The following is a 17178-nucleotide window of genomic DNA, read 5'->3' as shown; positions in this document are numbered from 1 at the left end:
GTGTTTAAACATGCCCCACAGCAGCACATTAGTAAGACGGAACAAACAAAAACCCTTTTCCCGTAAAGGCAAATCAAACAAGGCAAATAGAATAACATGGGGTAATACTGCTGGGTCCAGAGGGTCAGACATAATGACTCATTCTCAGCAATGTTACAGTTTAAAAACCAGACCAGAAATCCATCCACACTCAGCAGTGTGACTGTCACTGCAGTTATTTCAGTGGGCTGAAGTTTGATCTGTGTTGTTTACTAAAGTGCAACAAAAGCTGGTTAACATGTTTCATTTTTAATTTGGACAGAAACATTGTGATTTTTGTCTTTTAAGCAAATATAGCAGTCTGTGACATCACTGATGAATCCACCAGTTGTGTTTGAGCCTGTTATCACTACACAAACGTTTGTTTAGTCTTTCCTGAGAAATAACGTCACAAACATGGCAGTCAGACATCCCACGCTGGGTAAAGGGCACTGTTGGTGGCTACACTTACTGTAACGCCCAGTGATTTTAGAGAATATCAGTAGTTACACACTACAGTGGGATATCCCAGCACTGACGGTAAGAAAATGCACATTATTAAGTAAAACAGGCACATTCGGAACAGAAATAACTTTTTGTAACAGCCAAATTAAACTCTGAGCTGATTTAGAAACATCACCTCGGAGCACTGTATGTTACTGTAATGTTTTACACTGAATGACAAACTTTACTGTTGTCTATAGTTTAGTGTTCAGTGCTGAAAGCAGGATTGGGATTTTGTAAATGTGTAAGTGATTGACTTTGTGGAGATCAGAGTACATGAGTGCGTTTCAAACACGTGGCTGTTACAGTGTATGTGGGTGGGGACGATCAGCCGATATTTAGCCGAAGCTGACACTGAGAACGATCACAACCAGTCATGGACCGTCTCTGGATCCTGAGCTGCACTCTGTGTGTCCTCCTGAGCTGGATGCATGTGGATCAAGCGGTGGCTGAACCGTGAGTTTGTCTTCAGCGTGTTTTTGTCTGTGTGAGTTGTTCACTGCAGTAACTGCTGTATGTGTGATGCTGTATGCAGCCAGTACCTGGTGGCCATTCCTGCAGTTATTGAAGCTGGAGCTGAGGCCAAATTCTGTGCAACTCTCCGACAGCCCAGTGGGACTCTGGTCATGACTGTCACTTTGATGTCCCGAGAGAAGAACACAACCTTATTCACGCATACGTCAAATGAGGCCTTTCAAACCTGTGTTCAGTTTGAGGTTGGCAACCAGCACTTTCACACACAAAGTGTGTTTGTTAGTTGTTATCGTAAGCATTATAGGCTTTAATGACTATCTAAATATCCCACTGTCTCAGGCTCCTTTGGTACAAAAGGAGGTGCAAAATTTTCAGGTGGAGGTACGAGGAGACACATTTTACTCCAAACAAGTCAGAAAAGTGATGATCCGAGCGTCTGATCCCGTCACATTCATCCAAACAGACAAACCCATCTACCTCCCTGGACAAAAAGGTAGCAATGTGCTGTTATGTTATATAAGACATGTAGTTCATTCAAATTCCATCATCATGAGCCAGCTGCTCCACCATCTCCAATTTGTGTAACAAGTTTTGTGGTCCAAAATTTGGACACACATACAGTGATTGATGTGAAATGTTTGCTTCATATAGCAAAAGTTTTTCAAGATATTTAATATAATATTTAATTCGGTCGATCGACCGAGATGTTTATTCGAAGTTTGAAATCTGACTCCATCTTTGAACATAACTACTGTATTTTCCGGACTATAAGGCGCACTTAAAATCCTTTCTTTTTCTCAAAAATCAACAGTGTGCCTTATATATAAATTCTGGTTGTGTTTACTGACCACAAACAGATTTTATGTGGTACACAGTGCTCAAAAATCTGTCAAAGAATGTTTTAGTACGCCTTTGGTAAGGTACGAAGCCGCACCGCTTGATGGATTGTTGGAGCATTACGGCTAGAAGAGTCAGAAGCCTCGCGGACTCGGCCTAATCTGGGTCCTAAACGCCGTCTGCTTCAGGTCCTAAAGTCAAACGAACACTGCAGCCTCACTGAGAGTTAAAAACTGTCTAAATTCTTTCATGTTTAATAAAATGATCAGTGTTGCTGCTTTACCAGGTGTAACAATTAAGTTTAACATCCAGGCATCCATCAAAACATAATTTATTAAATTTAACAGAGTTAGAAGTTAGCAGGAAGTTAGCTCGCTGGTTTTGCTAGCTACCTAAACATGATATAGCATGTTCTGAATGAGAGATTTCTGGATAAAAATAAAACATAAAGCTCTGCTATCACTTCCAACATTACTGAAGTTGGGCTAGCTGGTATATAATGATGTGCTACGTGATCACTAGCGACACAGCTATGTTAGCATAACATAAACACAGTGAAGCTGGAGGATGAACGCTAGCTTTTTTCCATTCGATAAACGTTCCCGATGGTTTTTGACGAATGCAATCACACGGAAAAATGCTTTAAATGGACCAAACTTCAGTCAGGAGAACAACTGAGATAATCCATCCACAATACCAGGTTAGTCATTATTATAAGATAAGATAACCTTTATTAGTCCCACACATCGGAAATTTGTTTTGTTACAGCAGAAAGTGGACAGTGCAAAGTTACATAGCATAATTTATAAGGCGTTTAATGCGCCCTGTAATTCCAGTACGCCTTATGTATGAAAACAGACCCGTTTCAGACCCATTCATCGTCAGTGCGATTTATAATCCAGTGCACCTTATGGTCCGAAAAATATGGTATTTTAAAAAACAACAAAAGGAAAAAAAATCCCACAAGTTTCATATTTGAGTTCACACTAATGAAGAACTTCACATTGCAAAAGACAGCTACTGACAACGAATGGTATGCAGTTATTTCACAGTGATGAGAAATAAAACATGCAGAATGCTCAGAGTGCACAACTTCCCCCAAAGGGCAAAGGCCATATTATATTTTCCATTTAACTCTTAGTTTATTTCAGAGTCAAATTCTTTTTATGTGAAAGTTTAATGGTTTAATTTTTAATAGTTCACAATAAAATAAATATGTTTAAACATGGCTTTGGAATTCAAAGTACAAAAAAATCGTGAAGGAAGAATATGGAGGGCCTCGGGTGCCAAAATGTATTAAACACATAATTAAATAATAAATTAAATGTGTTATTAATTACGCAATGACAATTACAATGTTGCGTGGAGATCAGGGGCAGTACCCCTGGACTTGCAGACCGGGGTGGTGGTCCCCATCTTTAAGAAGGGAGACCGGAGGGTGTGTTCCAACTACAGGGGGATCACACTCCTCAGCCTCCCTGGGAAAGTCTATGCCAGGGTGCTGGAAAGAAGAGTTCGTCCGCTAGTCGAACCTCGGATACAGGAGGAACAATGCGGTTTTTGTCCTGGTTGCGGAACACTGGACCAGCTCTTTAGCCTCTCAAGGATACTTGAGGGTGCATGGGAGTTTGCCCAACCAGTCTACATGTGTTTTGTGGAGTTGGAGAAAGCATTCGACCGTGTCCCTCAGAATCTCATCTCTGCTTTTTGTGGATGATGTGGTTCTGTTGGCTTCATCGGGTGAGGGCCTCCAGCTCGCACTGGAACGGTTCGCAGCCGAGTGTGAAGCAGCGGGAATGAGGATCAGCACCTCCAAATCTGAGGCCATGGTTCTCAGCCGGACAAGGGTGGAGTGCCCACTCCGGGTCGGGGATGAGTTCCTGCCCCAAGTGGAGGAGTTCAAGTATCTCGGGGTCTTGTTCGCGAGTGATGGGAGAAGGGAGCCGGAGATCGACAGACGGATTGGTGCGGCGGCTGCAGTGATGTGGACGCTGCACCGGTCCGTCGTGGTGAAAAGAGAGCTGAGCGTAAAAGCGAAGTTATCAATTTACTGGTCGACCTACCCTCACCTATGGCCACGAGCTGTGGGTAGTTACCGAAAGAAAGAGATCGCGGATACAAGCGGCAGAAATGAGCTTCCTCTGAAGGGTGGCTGGCCTCTCCCTTAGAGATAGGGTGAGAAGTTCGGCCATGCGGGAGGGGCTCAGAGTAGAGCAGCTGCTGCTCCACATCGAAAGGAGCCAGCTGAGGTGGTTCGGGCATCTGACAAGGATGCCTCCTGGGCGCCTCCTGGGCGCCTCCTGGGTGAGGTGTTCCAGGCATGTCCCACCGGGAGGAGGCCCCGGGGCAGACCCAGGACACGCTGGAGAGATTATATCTCTCGGCTGGCCTGGGAACGCCTTGGTGTTCCCCTGGATAAGCTGGAGAAGGTGGCTGGGGAGAGGGAGGTCTGGGCCTCTTTGCTTAGGCTGCTGGCCCCACGACCCGGCCTTGGATAAAGCGGATGAAGGTGGATGGATGGATGGTGTCATTAATTAAAATATAAATTAGCAATATCAGTTCAATTTCAATAAATTAGATATATATGTCTCATACATGTCAGTCCATTATCTGAGATCTGTCTTGGCTTGCTGTGTAGGGTAACCAATCAGATCCATGTTTGATAAGTTGCAGTGACTTTGTTTTAAAGTACAAAGAGAGAAACAGAGGTAACCTCTCAATTTTTCTCAAAGTGAATTTCAGAGTCGTTGCGATGGATAATAAAATGCGACCTGCCAATCAGCTGGTGAGTTTTTGAACAGTATTATTAATAATGCTGTTTGCAATTTGGATGCAGTGATTCACACAACAGTTTCTTGACTCCACCTGTCTTTCTTCCTTTTTCTTTCAGTATGATGTCATTGAACTTCAGGTAAGAGGGCGCCTCTAGAAAAGGCTTTTCCTTCTCTTGCAAATGCATCAACACAACACTGAACACATGCAGTCAGACAGACTTGAAGGTTCCCTGCTCACTGCTTGCATACACACTGCTTCTGCAGTATTACTCCAAGTTACTGACAGTGCAAGGTTTAAAAACTGGACAAAGTGGGTTGCATGTATGTAATACACACCGTGCAGGGGTCTGTTCTGTCACTTGATGCCCCACATGTGAAAATAAAATGACAGTGATTAAATCAAAATAATAATTTTGATTTAATTACTCCACAAACACAGCCACAGCTTCCCTGTCATTACAGCTTAGGTTTCTTTATATCACTTAATTTTTAAATATTTATAAACAAGTGCTTCACATCTAGAAGGGGACAAAGCTGGCTACAGATGAAGACAGGACATCTTTATGTCCCCCTAAATTTATATTGTCCAGTTTTAGCTCTAATGTTGTTGAAAAGGAAAATAAAGAATCTAGTTGGTACTGTACTTACACCTGTGTAGTAGCTGCCACTGTCACCTGATTTAACAGGATCCTCACAGTAACAGGATTGGACAGTGGCTAAATGAAGCATCCAATAGCAGAATACTGCAGCTTTCTTACTCCTTGGACACTGAGGCCCGTGAGGGACCGTACCAGATCATTGTGTCAGTGGGTGAGAGGAAAATATCTCACAACTTCAAAGTGGAGAAATATGGTAAGTCAGTCTTATTTATTCTTAAATTCTTTGTTGTAACGGAGTGCAAATGCTGACATTCATATTTCCCCCAGTTTTACCCAAATTTGATGTGACAGTAAATATATCTGAAGAAGTGAGTATTGGGCAGGAAGACATTGAAGCTAAAGTGTGTGCAAAGTAAGGAAAAGTTCTTTCAGGACAAATTATGTGTTGTAAAATCTGGAGTTTGGAGAGTAAATGACTCATAATGTTTACTTATTTTTATTTAAACAGGTACACGTATGGACAGCCTGTACCAGGACGTGTTACAGTCAATGTGTGCAGACCTACTAGGTACTTTTTCCAGGGTATATTGGTGCACAGTGAGGATGATTTGGCCCAATTTCAGATAAGTGCGCCCTGCCACACAGAGACAAAGCAGGTACAGTTATGGCTTCATTTCTCTTTTTTCCCTGATACTTTGGGTACATTTAGGCCCCTGCATTAGCATTACAGCAAACGGGTTGCCTGCTCTACCCAGCTGAACTGGCGCCGTGTGTCCTCTTTACTTTATTTCCCTACAGTTCATCATCTCATACTTTCATCCACGGATTTGAATTTTTAGTGATATCTCATCTTTCTTGGACGGACGTGTCAGCTCCAAAGGGGTGAAGTGGTTATTGTTGTGCCTAAAAGGCTGCATAGGTTGTGTTGGTGTTTCTAATATCTGCTAGATGATTAGCTTTACTGGTAGGGCTAAAGCAAGTGGTGTGTCTCATTATGTCTGTCACACAAAAGAATACAACTTCTGTGAGAAATCTAAGAACTTCAAAAATACTCTGATCAGACTGGGACACCTAAACAAGCTGAACGAATATACATGTTGCACCCTCAGAGAGACATGACTCCATTCTCCTTTTTCTTGCAACTTTATTCTCCTCAGTTCAGGGTTGGAGTTTACAGGCAGCATAGCATATCATCAGCAAAACATCGCTCCCTCACGACATCCTCATGACATCACACGTCTGAACTCTGACCTCCTGGAGCCAGTAAACTACAAGAATGAACTAGAAATGTGTCCAAAAACAAAACACAATTAAATAAGAATAGTCTTTAAAGATTTTCCCAACAATTCAGAAAAATGTAAGTTTTATAACTACTTTTAGAGCGCAACATACACACATCAAAGATTCAGCTCCTGTTAAAAGTTTGAACAATTTAGACTGATTTACTGAGTTACTGCTCAGTGTTGGGAAGGTTAAAGTGTATTCCACTACTATTTCTGTGTGTTTTATTACTGTTACTGAAGGTTACTCTCCACACCAACACCAACTAGATGTTTAAATCTTAATATAAATGAGTAACAGTAGGTGGACATTAGGTAAGGCTGCACTTTCTGCAGTGATCTCGTATAGAAAACTATTCCGCGAGTATATAAAACAGGTCCGCGGCTCCGAACCGTAGTAAAGGGACCTCTGGCTGATACGTCGGGTTTCATGTCGGGCTCGTAGCTGAAAAATCGCTTTACTTTGTTGTCTGGGTCGACTTTTTGAGAGACAGAGAGAGGCGTTGAAAGGCTGCTCCAACGGAGCTTATTGTTCCAGAGGAAAACACGAACACAGTGTACAGTCGAGTCTCAATACAGTGGCTTTCAAAAGTATTCGGCCCCCTTGAAGTTTTCCACATTTTGTCACATTACAGCCACAAACATGAATCAATTTGATTGGAATTCCACGTGAAAGACCAACACAAAGTGGTGCACACGTGGGAAGTGGAACAAAAATCATACATTATTACAAACATTTGTTACAAATAAATAACTGAAAAGTGGCGGAAATAGCTACAGTGGTTTACTGAAACATGCAAACACAAATGGAAATGCAACCTGAACTCTCTCAGGCAAGCTTTCATGAGTTCAAGCCCCGCTGTTGTTGGCGTTTGTTTTAGATTCAAAGAAGGAAATGGGAGTAAAAGATGGATCGACAATGGGATAAAAGTTCAAACTGTTACTTTGCTAAGTTGTCTGTTATGTGTAGAAACAATAATCCCTTGAGGCAGGTGTCCTTGTTGTACTTGGATGGTTCATAGGTCAACATAAAGTGCCTGATCGAACTGAACTGGAAATGAATGTAAAAGCTGCCAAAGTCTCAACACAAACTGCTCAAGCCCATTTTGAAATGGGGCGATCGTGGCTCATGAGTTGGGAGTTCGCCTTGTAATGGGAAGGTTACCGGTTCGAGCCCCAGCTTGGACAGTTTCGGTTGTTGTGTCCTTGGGCAAGACACTTCACCCGTTGCCTACTGGTGGTGGTCAGAGGGCCCGGTGGCACCAGTGTCCGGCAGAACCGCCTCTGTCAGTGTGCCCCAGGGTGGCTGTGGCTACAATGTAGCTGCCATCACCAGTGTGTGGATGACTGGATGTGTAAAGCGCTTTGGGGTCCTTAGGGACTAGTAGAGCACTATACAAATACAGGCCATTTACCATTTAAAAATTCCCAAGAAGGTTTGTTTAGTTGGAGGCCAACAAACAAACACACAAAAAGGTAGTGGGTGAAGTTTTTTTCACAGTACTGTATAAAATATATATGGTAGTACTGAGATTTTGAGGATGTAAATGAGATGCTGCTGGGAAATTTAAACGATACAGTGGTTTTGTGAGGTGATGCCATCATACTGCTATACAGGCCCAGCTCGACAGGATGTTTAGGATGTTGTGGAGGATACGGCGTCTGTGTTTTCCAAAAACAATTTCACATTCTGAATCATCTGGGCACAGAGCAGTTTTTGTCGTTTTAATTGAGCTTTTGCCCAGAAAAGAATACAGCGTTTCCAGTTCACATTCACATTTGACTTCTTTGCGCAATGGAGCTTTAACCTGCGTTTGTGGGTGGCATGGTGAACTTTGTGTGCAGATATTGATTTGTGGAAGTGTTCCTGAGGCCATGCAGTGATCTGAGTGGCAGAATGACGACAGTTTTTCATGCATTGCTGCCCGAGGACCTGGAGACTGCAGCCATCTGATAGTGGATTTCAGCCTTATCCTTTGCACGTTTTGATGACATTATGCGCTGCAGATGATGAGATATTCCCCGTCTTGATAATTTTACATTAATAAAATTATTCTGTCATTGTTCTACAATTTGTAGACACAGTCTTTTGCAGATTTGTAAACCTCCACCCATCTGTATTTGTGAGAAACTCTGTCTCTCTATGATGATCTTTTTATACACATTTATCTGAATGATCTGTTGCCAGGTAACATAATCAGTTGCAAAATGTTCCTTCAGCTGTTTATGTTTAGTACAAATGACCCCTCCAGACTTTTGTCCCCCCACCCTGCATTTTTAAACCATATTGCTTTCATCAAATTCTAAATGAGCTCAAGTCTTTCATGACTCATCATAGTTTGAACTAGAGATGGACCAATCCGATATTACGTATCGGTATCGGTCCGATACTGACCTAAATTACTGGATATCGGAGAGAAATAAAAAATGTAACCCGATCCATTAAATATCAAAAAAGCACCTCACAAAAGTTGTGACACGGCGTAAATCGGCTCATAACCGAAGCATGTCGGAGCAGTGTGCATCACGTGATAGAGCGGCTGTGTGTATTTGTAGCCTCACCAGCATTTCATCTCCGAGAAAGTGATCCCAGAGAGAAGTAAAGCAAGTGTGTAAGTTCATCTCTGAATGTTTGTAAAGCATTCCAGCGTTAAGCTTAACAACCGATATATGGAGCGACTGCCTCCCTCCCTCTCCTGCTGCTACATGAAACTGATCAATGATCAGCTGATCGTCTCTCTTCTTTGTTTTTGGCCCACTTTGCACCAGAAAGAGGAAACCAGCGGCTGAACAGCAGCAGCACGTTTAAGCTTGATAAGCTGTTATTAGAATTTATTTAATTTTATTTAATATTACTTATCTTTAATATTATTTTATTTAATATTACTTTAATATTACTTTCTACACCAGGATCTTTTTCTACGCAGCTGACAGCTGGTAACTGTGCAGGGGCGGATCTAACAAAGTTTAGCCAGGGGGGCCGATAGGGCATGAACAGGGAAAGGGGGCACAAAGACATACTTTTCTTTCTTATTCTCTTTTAAAATGTCTAGCTTTTAATAAATAATTATCTGAATATTACACCCAAAGTTTTAATCTAAAAATGTATAGAAGTCCGTTACTGTATATAGTAACTGTTAAGTCTAATATGTCAGGTGTTGTGTGGAGGTGAGGAAGAAGGAACCCAAACGCAGGACTGGCAGGTAGGTGAAGGTTTATTATAGGGAGTGGGTGAACAGATGGTGAATGGACACTGACTGGCTAGACAACTGAACGGCTGACTGAACTGAGGGAACACACGGGAAGGACAACGTAACATCAATGACACGACAAAGAACTGGTGAAACCGAGGAACTTAAATACACAGGTTGAATGATGACAATGATTGGAAACAGGTGAGTACAGGGCTGAACATAATCTGACTAATGACACGAGAGACAAGCTGACACGGGGAAAAAACAGGAAGTGAGAACATTAATGTGGCGAACTAAACTGAACGTGAACAAACTGATATCACTGGGTCAACGACCCAGGGACCCTGACAGTACCCCCCCCCGTCAACGGCCGAAAGAAAGGAAAACCAGACCAGGGCGGGCGGAGGGGGCCCAGGACGGAGGGACGGAGTTCAAACAGAGACAGTTCAGGCGGGCGGCCACGCGGCCAGTGGCTGAGCCCAAACAGTTCAGGCGGGCGGCCAAGTTGCCGGCAGTGACGCCGAAGTCGATCCGGTGGGCGGCCACATGGCCCGTGGCCAAGACGAGACGGTTCAGGTTCAGGCGGCCGCGAGGTAGGTGGCGGTGACCACTGAGCCGGTCCGGTGGGCGGCCGCGGCGGTCGAGATGAGACTGTTCCGGTGGGCAGCCGCGAGGAAGGCGAAGCTGAGGCCGAGGCCGGACCAGGCGAAGCAGACGCTGAGGCCGAGGCCGGACCAGGCGAAGCAGACGCTGAGGCCGAGGCCGGACCAGGCGAAGCTGAGGCCGAGGCCGAGGCAGGGCCAGTAGGCGCGGAAGCCTCTGGCTGGAGACAGGCAGGGCCAGCGGGTGCGGAAGCCCCTGGCTGAGGAGCGGCCGGGCCAGCGGGTGCGGAGACCCCTGGCTGAGGAGCGGCCGGGCCAGCGGGTGCGGAAACCCCTGGCTGAGGAGCAGGAGAGCTCACAGCTGGCTCTGGGTGCTGTGGCTGCAGGTCCGGGAACTGAACAGGATGGTAGACGGGCGACTGGGAGACAGGAGGCGACTGGACTACAGACTGAGCAGGAGGCGACTGGACTACAGACTGAGCAGGAGCAGACTGGACTGACTGGACTGCAGACTGGACTGACTGGACTACAGACTGGACCGGGGCAGACTGGACTGACTGGACTACAGACTGGACAGGGGCAGACTGGACTGACTGGACTACGGACTGGACTGGAGGGGACTGGAGGACAGGAGACGGAAGTACAGGGGGCTGGAGTGAAGGCTGAACAGCAGGTGAGGGAACTGACTGGAGTGGAAGCTGAACAGCAGGTGAGGGAACTGACTGGAGTGGAGATGCTAAGGGATGAACAGAGGTAGGCGAGGCTGACGACGGAGCTGAGGTTGGTGTGGCTAATGGCTGAGCTACAGACTGAGCTAGTGACGGAGATAAAATTACAGCTTGGGCTAGTAAGGCTGGTGCCTGGGCAGGGGACAGTTCAGCTAATCTAACTAGGGATAGTGCGAGGGCGTGAAAGGCTGGGTCAGGAGGTGGATGAAGTGGTGAGGTAGCAGGTGAACCGGTTAGCTCTTCCAAGCCTCTAGGGAGGTCTGGCTGGGTTCTGGCTGCCCTCAGCCTGGGCGCTGGGACAGGCACGGGAGGTGGCTGGACACCAGTCACCCCCACCCGAGAAACAGAAGCGGGTGTGGAGGTAGACTGGGTCACAGCTGCCCTCGTCCCAGGAGCTGGCACAGGTTTGGGTGTAGGCTGACTGATAGGGGTGGAAATAATGACTGGGTGGGTGAATCTGCCAAGTTTCTCAGGGATTATGCTGGTCCTTCTGTCACCACTATTTACAGTCTTGGGGGGAGCAGAGCAGAACAAATCTTCCCAGTCCACAGAATCCTCCAGGAGGGAAACATCCCATGAATGAGATATGGGTTTATTATTGGTTTTAAGTGGAGAGTCAAATGAGGGTGGAAAACAGTCACTGGAACTCACCACCAGGAATTGCTGGAAATAGTCCATTTTATGGCGGCGTGTGCGCCGCTTTCTCCGGGAGGAGGAAGCGGGCGGGGTACACGTCCGAGCCTCTGGCACGGGAACCTCTGTTGAGCCGAGGTGGGAGGCGGAGCCGCTGTGCCGTGGCGAGAGTGAAGGTCCGGTGAATGAGGCAGGTGATGTGTGAGCGAGGAGCGGACTCGCGAGAGAGGGAGCCGCTGAAGCGCAGCGCGAAACGTCCACTCTCCGCGGCAGACGCTCCGGTGCAGGTGAGGCAGCAGGTGGGAGAACGCGGTGTCTCCGAGGTCCGCCCAGAGCCAGGCGAGTACCCTCGAAGATGTGCTCTCGCTCCGCGAAGAGCCGCTGTTTCTCCTTGAGCTTTTCCGCCCACAAGGAGAGCGCTACCTCCTGCCGCTCGTAGAGGTCCGAGTCCGCTGGGTTCCAATCGTGTCTTCGTGGCACGGGTCGTGTCATTCTGTCAGGCGTTGTGTGGAGGCGAGGAAGAAGGAACCCAAACGCAGGACTGGCAGGTAGGTGAAGGTTTATTATAGGGAGTGGGTGAACAGAGGGTGAACGGACACTGACTGGCTAGACAACTGAACGGCTGACTGAACTGAGGGAACACACGGGAAGGACAACGTAACATCAATGACACGACAAAGAACTGGTGAAACCGAGGAACTTAAATACACAGGTTGAATGATGACAATGATTGGAAACAGGTGAGTACAGGGCTGAACATAATCTGACTAATGACACGAGAGACAAGCTGACACGGGGAAAAAACAGGAAGTGAGAACATTAATGTGGCGAACTAAACTGAACATGAACAAACTGAAATCACTGGGTCAACGACCCAGGAACCCTGACATAGTACACACTAGTAAGCTATAGTACTTTTTTTTTCCTTTAGGAAGATACCATCTGTGCAGTCTGCAGTTCTGTTGAAGAAAGATGTTGAATCTATTTAATTATTCTTGAAAAATAATTTATTTCTGTGTATTTTCTTTCACCCTGCATCAAGCTAAAGTTGATTACGTCGATTAAGCACCATGAGGTGGAGGGTGGGGGGTGGTTCCCTATTTTTCTTTTGCTGGGAGTTTGCAACCCTATTAGTTAGGTTGCTTAATATTTCTGCTAAGTACTCTTTAAAATACCAGAATAGGGAGGATGTTGTTGAGGATCAGTGTTGCTGAACTATGAAATGTTTTGGGCGCAGTGTATTTTTTACATACTGATATAACAGAATAGCTTTAGTGTTTTGTTTATTTAAATTTGAGTTTGAACTTATACAAAATGCAGCAAGATATTAAAAAAACAGTTTTATTGATTAAAAACACTATATCGGATTCATATTGGTATCGGCAGATATCCAAATTTATGATATCGGTATCGGACATAAAAAAGTGGTATCGTGCCATCTCTAGTTTGAACATTTAATATATTTTATAGATTCGATTGTGAATGAGATTTGATTCTAATTTTGGTTTATTCCAGTAAGATTATATCGCACACAGCAGTGATTTTCTTTCTTTATTGTTCTTTCCAGGCAGACAAGACTGGCTGTGCAACTGTTTCCTTCAACATGTCAATTTTTACTAAAATAGACCAAAAGGTGCTTCATGATGTTCTGGATATCAGGGCCAAAGTGGAAGAAGAGGGAACAGGTAAGGATTTTTATTTCTTTAAAATTACACATCGATGTGTGTTTAACCAAAAAGGCATTCACAGGATTGTAACATGAACGTTTTTACATTCAGGTGTTTCACTCCCTCAAGAGAAGAGAGTCACGATTTCTTACGTCCTTGGAAAAGTGTCTTTCATTAACGTGCCCAAGGTTTGGGAACGGGGATCTAATGTGGAAGGAAAAGTAAGCCTAACATGTTGTTTTCAGCTCAGTTTGTCGTACAAAGCACATTTAAATTGTTTGTATTTTCCATTGATAGAGCATTGTGCTTTTCAACAGGTCAGAGCAGTGTACCACAATAATACACCAGTTTGTGACGCACCGGTCTACCTGTTCACGGGAGAAATGTGGCAAACACGCTCACTACAAAATCTGACAACTGACAGCAACGGTGTGGCCTCATTTTCTTTCAGCACTGATAACTTTGACCAGGATATCCAACTCCATGTGAGCTGACACACTGAAACAATGTGTAATTTAATGCAGCCATGACAGCAGCATGAAGCCACAATTGGTTTCTGATAGGCTGCAAATGTCCAAATACCTCCCACAGTAGTAAGCTGCAATCCTGAAACAGTTTATGACTCATCTTCCTCCACCTTTGCCTTGCTTATAAAGCCTCGTTGTCCAATGTTATTTGTAGATCAAGTTTTTAAATTTTTGTTTCCTATCCCCAACTAGGCAAGCCTGACACCAACACTGGGCTACCCAGGATACAGAACTGCATACTATGACAGGGGAGTTCACACATTATCCATGTCCCAGCCGTCTTCTCCTGATATTAAAACAATCAGCTCTCTAGAGGTACAGAAGAAGGATAAATCACTTCCCTGTGATGAAGAAGAAGACATATCAGTCAACTACACTATAGTGGGAGAGTCTCCGGGGTCTGTGGATGTCATTTATCTGGTGAGTTATCTCTGGGTTTACTACAAAGTTGAACATGACCAGACTTTTTGTGTGTTTGCTAAAAAACTACTGTTGTAAAACCCATCCTAACTGAAGAAGACACTCTCAGTCCATCATTAGAATCCAGCAGCTTCGATCTATTTCAGCATAAATACTGATTCAGCCCAAACTATATGGTTTATCAAAACGTAAAACTAGGGAGGGCGTCTGTCTCCTGAATCACAGACTTCATGTCTGGTCCCTGTGCTTTGTCCCTCATTATTTTCTGTCAGCTTAGTAATTAGCCTCAGTGTTTGGTCCTTTGTTCATGATATCCTTAGTTTTCTCTCTCTGTTAAGTATTTAAATTCTAAGGCCTTCTTAGTTTTAGTCATCTGGGTTCTGCTCTCAGTTAAAGTTGTTTGTATTTTAGCCCTCATTATAGTTATTGTGCTTTTCCTGTGTCCCCTGCACTTTTGACTGATTGATTGATGACCTTTATTGACCCAGAAGGAAATTGGGTTAAAGGCTGCCAGCACTCCAGCGCCATCTTACCCTTCCAGCCATACATACATTGCACAAACATCACATGGGGACGACAGGTCAGAAGAGGTAGAACAGTGGAAATACACAATACACGAGGAAAGATGAGGAGAAAAACGACCCGCCCAGGACACTACTAATCCATCCCACAAAAGGCTTGCTAGCCAATCAGTGATGTATAGATTGCAGTTCTCTTAAGTAACATAAAGCCATTAATATAACATGAAAAAATAACCATATTTACATTATCTTTGTCCTTATATCAACTAATATAAATTAGTATTAACTGAACAGTTTTATATGCAGTAGTCCGTCAACAGTATTCAAGAGTGGCCGATGGTGCAACAAAGCAGCCTCGCTTCTGTCAGTGCGCCCCAGGGCAGCTTTGGCTACAACTGTAGTTTGCCTCCACTATTGTGTGAATGGGCGGATGACTGAATGTGAAAAGCGCTTTGGGGTCCTTAGTGGACTAGTAAAAGCGCTATACAAATACAGGCCATTTACCATTTTACACGAGGAAAGACGAGGAGAAAAAAGACCCACCCAGACTGAGCCCTTAAAGGGAGATCGGTTTGAGAACAGAAAAAACACCTCAGCACACGAATCTTCAAATCTCACAACAAAAAAGACATCAGAGGCATTATTAACCCTTTAAACCCAGTCGGAGCGGACACGCTCCATTTTGCGTAACTATTTTTAAATCCCGGTAGCTCTGCAACCACGTGAGCTAGCGCAATCATTTTTTTGCATATGAAACCGGAGGAGTTGTACTTACATCTTATGCCATCAGCTTGTCCTAGGTCACGGTTTCCTTCCACATATAGCTTTGCAAAAACTGCATAAAAAGCACTTGCAGCAACAAAAACATAATATTCCAGAAACACGCTTTGCCGATCCAATCAGCTGTTTGTAACACTTCCTACGTCCATCAGCGTGAACTATCGCATGTCCACCATGACCTGCCCGAAACCGGAAGTGATGTCATTTTGCGGAAATGTAGTTTTTTACCATCAAGGCCTCATGAGCCTATACTGGTGTTTTTAAAAGTTATGTTTGACTTCATGACTTTCTGTGTCGTTTCTGGGATGCTGAGGGCTCATATTGCACTGCTGGAAATAGTTTATTTTGATGCTTATGCTGTTATTTTCATAATTCTTTCATAAGTTTTTTCATAAGTTTTTTCATAATATTTATTTTCGTTTTTTCCTGCAGTATATGAAAATTGGTGTATTTCAAAAATAAAACTATGAAGACACTCATAGTCACACTCACAAAATATATTTCCTGTGGTGGGAAACTAGTTTGTGCAACTTTTTTGTATTTACAGTTTTGAGGGATAAGCCTCTTAAATTTCTCTAACTAGAAATATATGTTAAAAAAAACAAAAACAATTTTCAAATTTTTTTTTAGTTAATTGCACTTTTTTGCAATTTATGTAATTACTATGCTATAATGGTTGTATTGATGTATATCAACTTGGAATGCTCCCAAAAATGGCACTACAGCATGTAAAAATATAATATAAGCTCTGGCGGACTTGGTTCTATGGTAGGTCTTAAAGGGTTAAGAAGAAAAATCTTGATCCCAATGTTCTTTCTAACTTCAGGCCAATTTCTAAACTTTCTTTTATGTCCGCAATTTTGGCAAAAGTTGTTTTCAAGCAACGTCCGACCTTTTTAGATGTTTGTGGCATTTGTGAAGCATTCCAGTCTGGTTTTAAATCTCGTCCTGAGACTGCACTTTTACGAGTTTTTAATGATCTTCTTATAACTGTAGACTCAGGTTGTTCTGTTGTTTTAGTCCTTTTAGATCTGACTGCTACCTTTGACACAGCTGATCACAACATTCTCTTATGGAGACTCAAGCACGTTGTTGGTCTTAAAGGCTCAGTTTTATCATGGTTTAAATCAAACCTGTCAGAGAGCTCATGTTTTGTTGCTATTGGGCAATACCCCTCTTCCTCTGCCCCTGTGTGTTGTGGTGTGCCACAGGGCTCTGTTTGGGGTCCAGCTCTGTTCTCCTCATACACGCTGCCTTTTTTATTTTTATTCCTATATTTAAGAAATACAACATTCCCTTTCATTGTTATGCTGATGACATCCAAATTTGCTTCCCCTTGAATCTGGATGTCTCTTAACCTTTTAATTCAAACACATTGAATTAAAAGGTGTCAAAACCTTTCACTGGTAGTGATGTCCACAGATATCAGTGCTAGTTCATTCTTGTTTTTAAATGATTTCTGTCTTCCAGGTGTTGTCCAGAGGAGCTGTCACCATGCAAGGACAAAAACAGGTTGAAGTGCAAGACAGATCGGGTAAAATTCCCATATTTCCACAAATGCCACAGCCAAGCATTGACGTTGGTCTGTTTTGTTGATCTGTGGATGCATGTTTGGACCTG

General features: G+C 43.9%; 1 protein-coding gene and 1 long non-coding RNA gene across 2 annotated transcripts in view; both read left to right on the top strand.

The window, feature by feature from the left end:
• Positions 1 to 449: 449 nt before the first annotated feature.
• LOC120724531 (alpha-2-macroglobulin-like) overlaps positions 450 to 17178 on the top strand; it is a gene marked incomplete at its 3' end in the record, with an annotated part of 33014 nt that continues 16285 nt past the window's right edge. The window contains exons 1-14 of the mRNA XM_040016795.1: positions 450 to 558; positions 831 to 978; positions 1058 to 1238; positions 1336 to 1489; positions 4566 to 4618; positions 4724 to 4744; positions 5294 to 5459; positions 5534 to 5618; positions 5715 to 5862; positions 13211 to 13328; positions 13422 to 13531; positions 13628 to 13795; positions 14030 to 14257; positions 17029 to 17092. Of these exons, the coding sequence (XP_039872729.1) occupies positions 899 to 978; positions 1058 to 1238; positions 1336 to 1489; positions 4566 to 4618; positions 4724 to 4744; positions 5294 to 5459; positions 5534 to 5618; positions 5715 to 5862; positions 13211 to 13328; positions 13422 to 13531; positions 13628 to 13795; positions 14030 to 14257; positions 17029 to 17092 (1576 nt within the window). The remainder of the gene's footprint in view (positions 559 to 830; positions 979 to 1057; positions 1239 to 1335; positions 1490 to 4565; positions 4619 to 4723; positions 4745 to 5293; positions 5460 to 5533; positions 5619 to 5714; positions 5863 to 13210; positions 13329 to 13421; positions 13532 to 13627; positions 13796 to 14029; positions 14258 to 17028; positions 17093 to 17178) is intronic.
• On the top strand, positions 1496 to 3172 carry LOC120724779. Its single transcript, XR_005694003.1, has 2 exons — positions 1496 to 1625; positions 2893 to 3172. It is a non-coding gene; the product is annotated as an uncharacterized LOC120724779 (long non-coding RNA).

This window comes from Simochromis diagramma, unplaced genomic scaffold (genome assembly GCF_900408965.1).
Source record: "Simochromis diagramma unplaced genomic scaffold, fSimDia1.1 OVJJ01000363.1, whole genome shotgun sequence".
In the NCBI taxonomy this organism is placed as follows: Eukaryota; Metazoa; Chordata; class Actinopteri; order Cichliformes; family Cichlidae; genus Simochromis; species Simochromis diagramma.
Note: the sequence above shows the minus strand (reverse complement) of the source record. Positions and strands in the feature narration are given on the sequence as shown.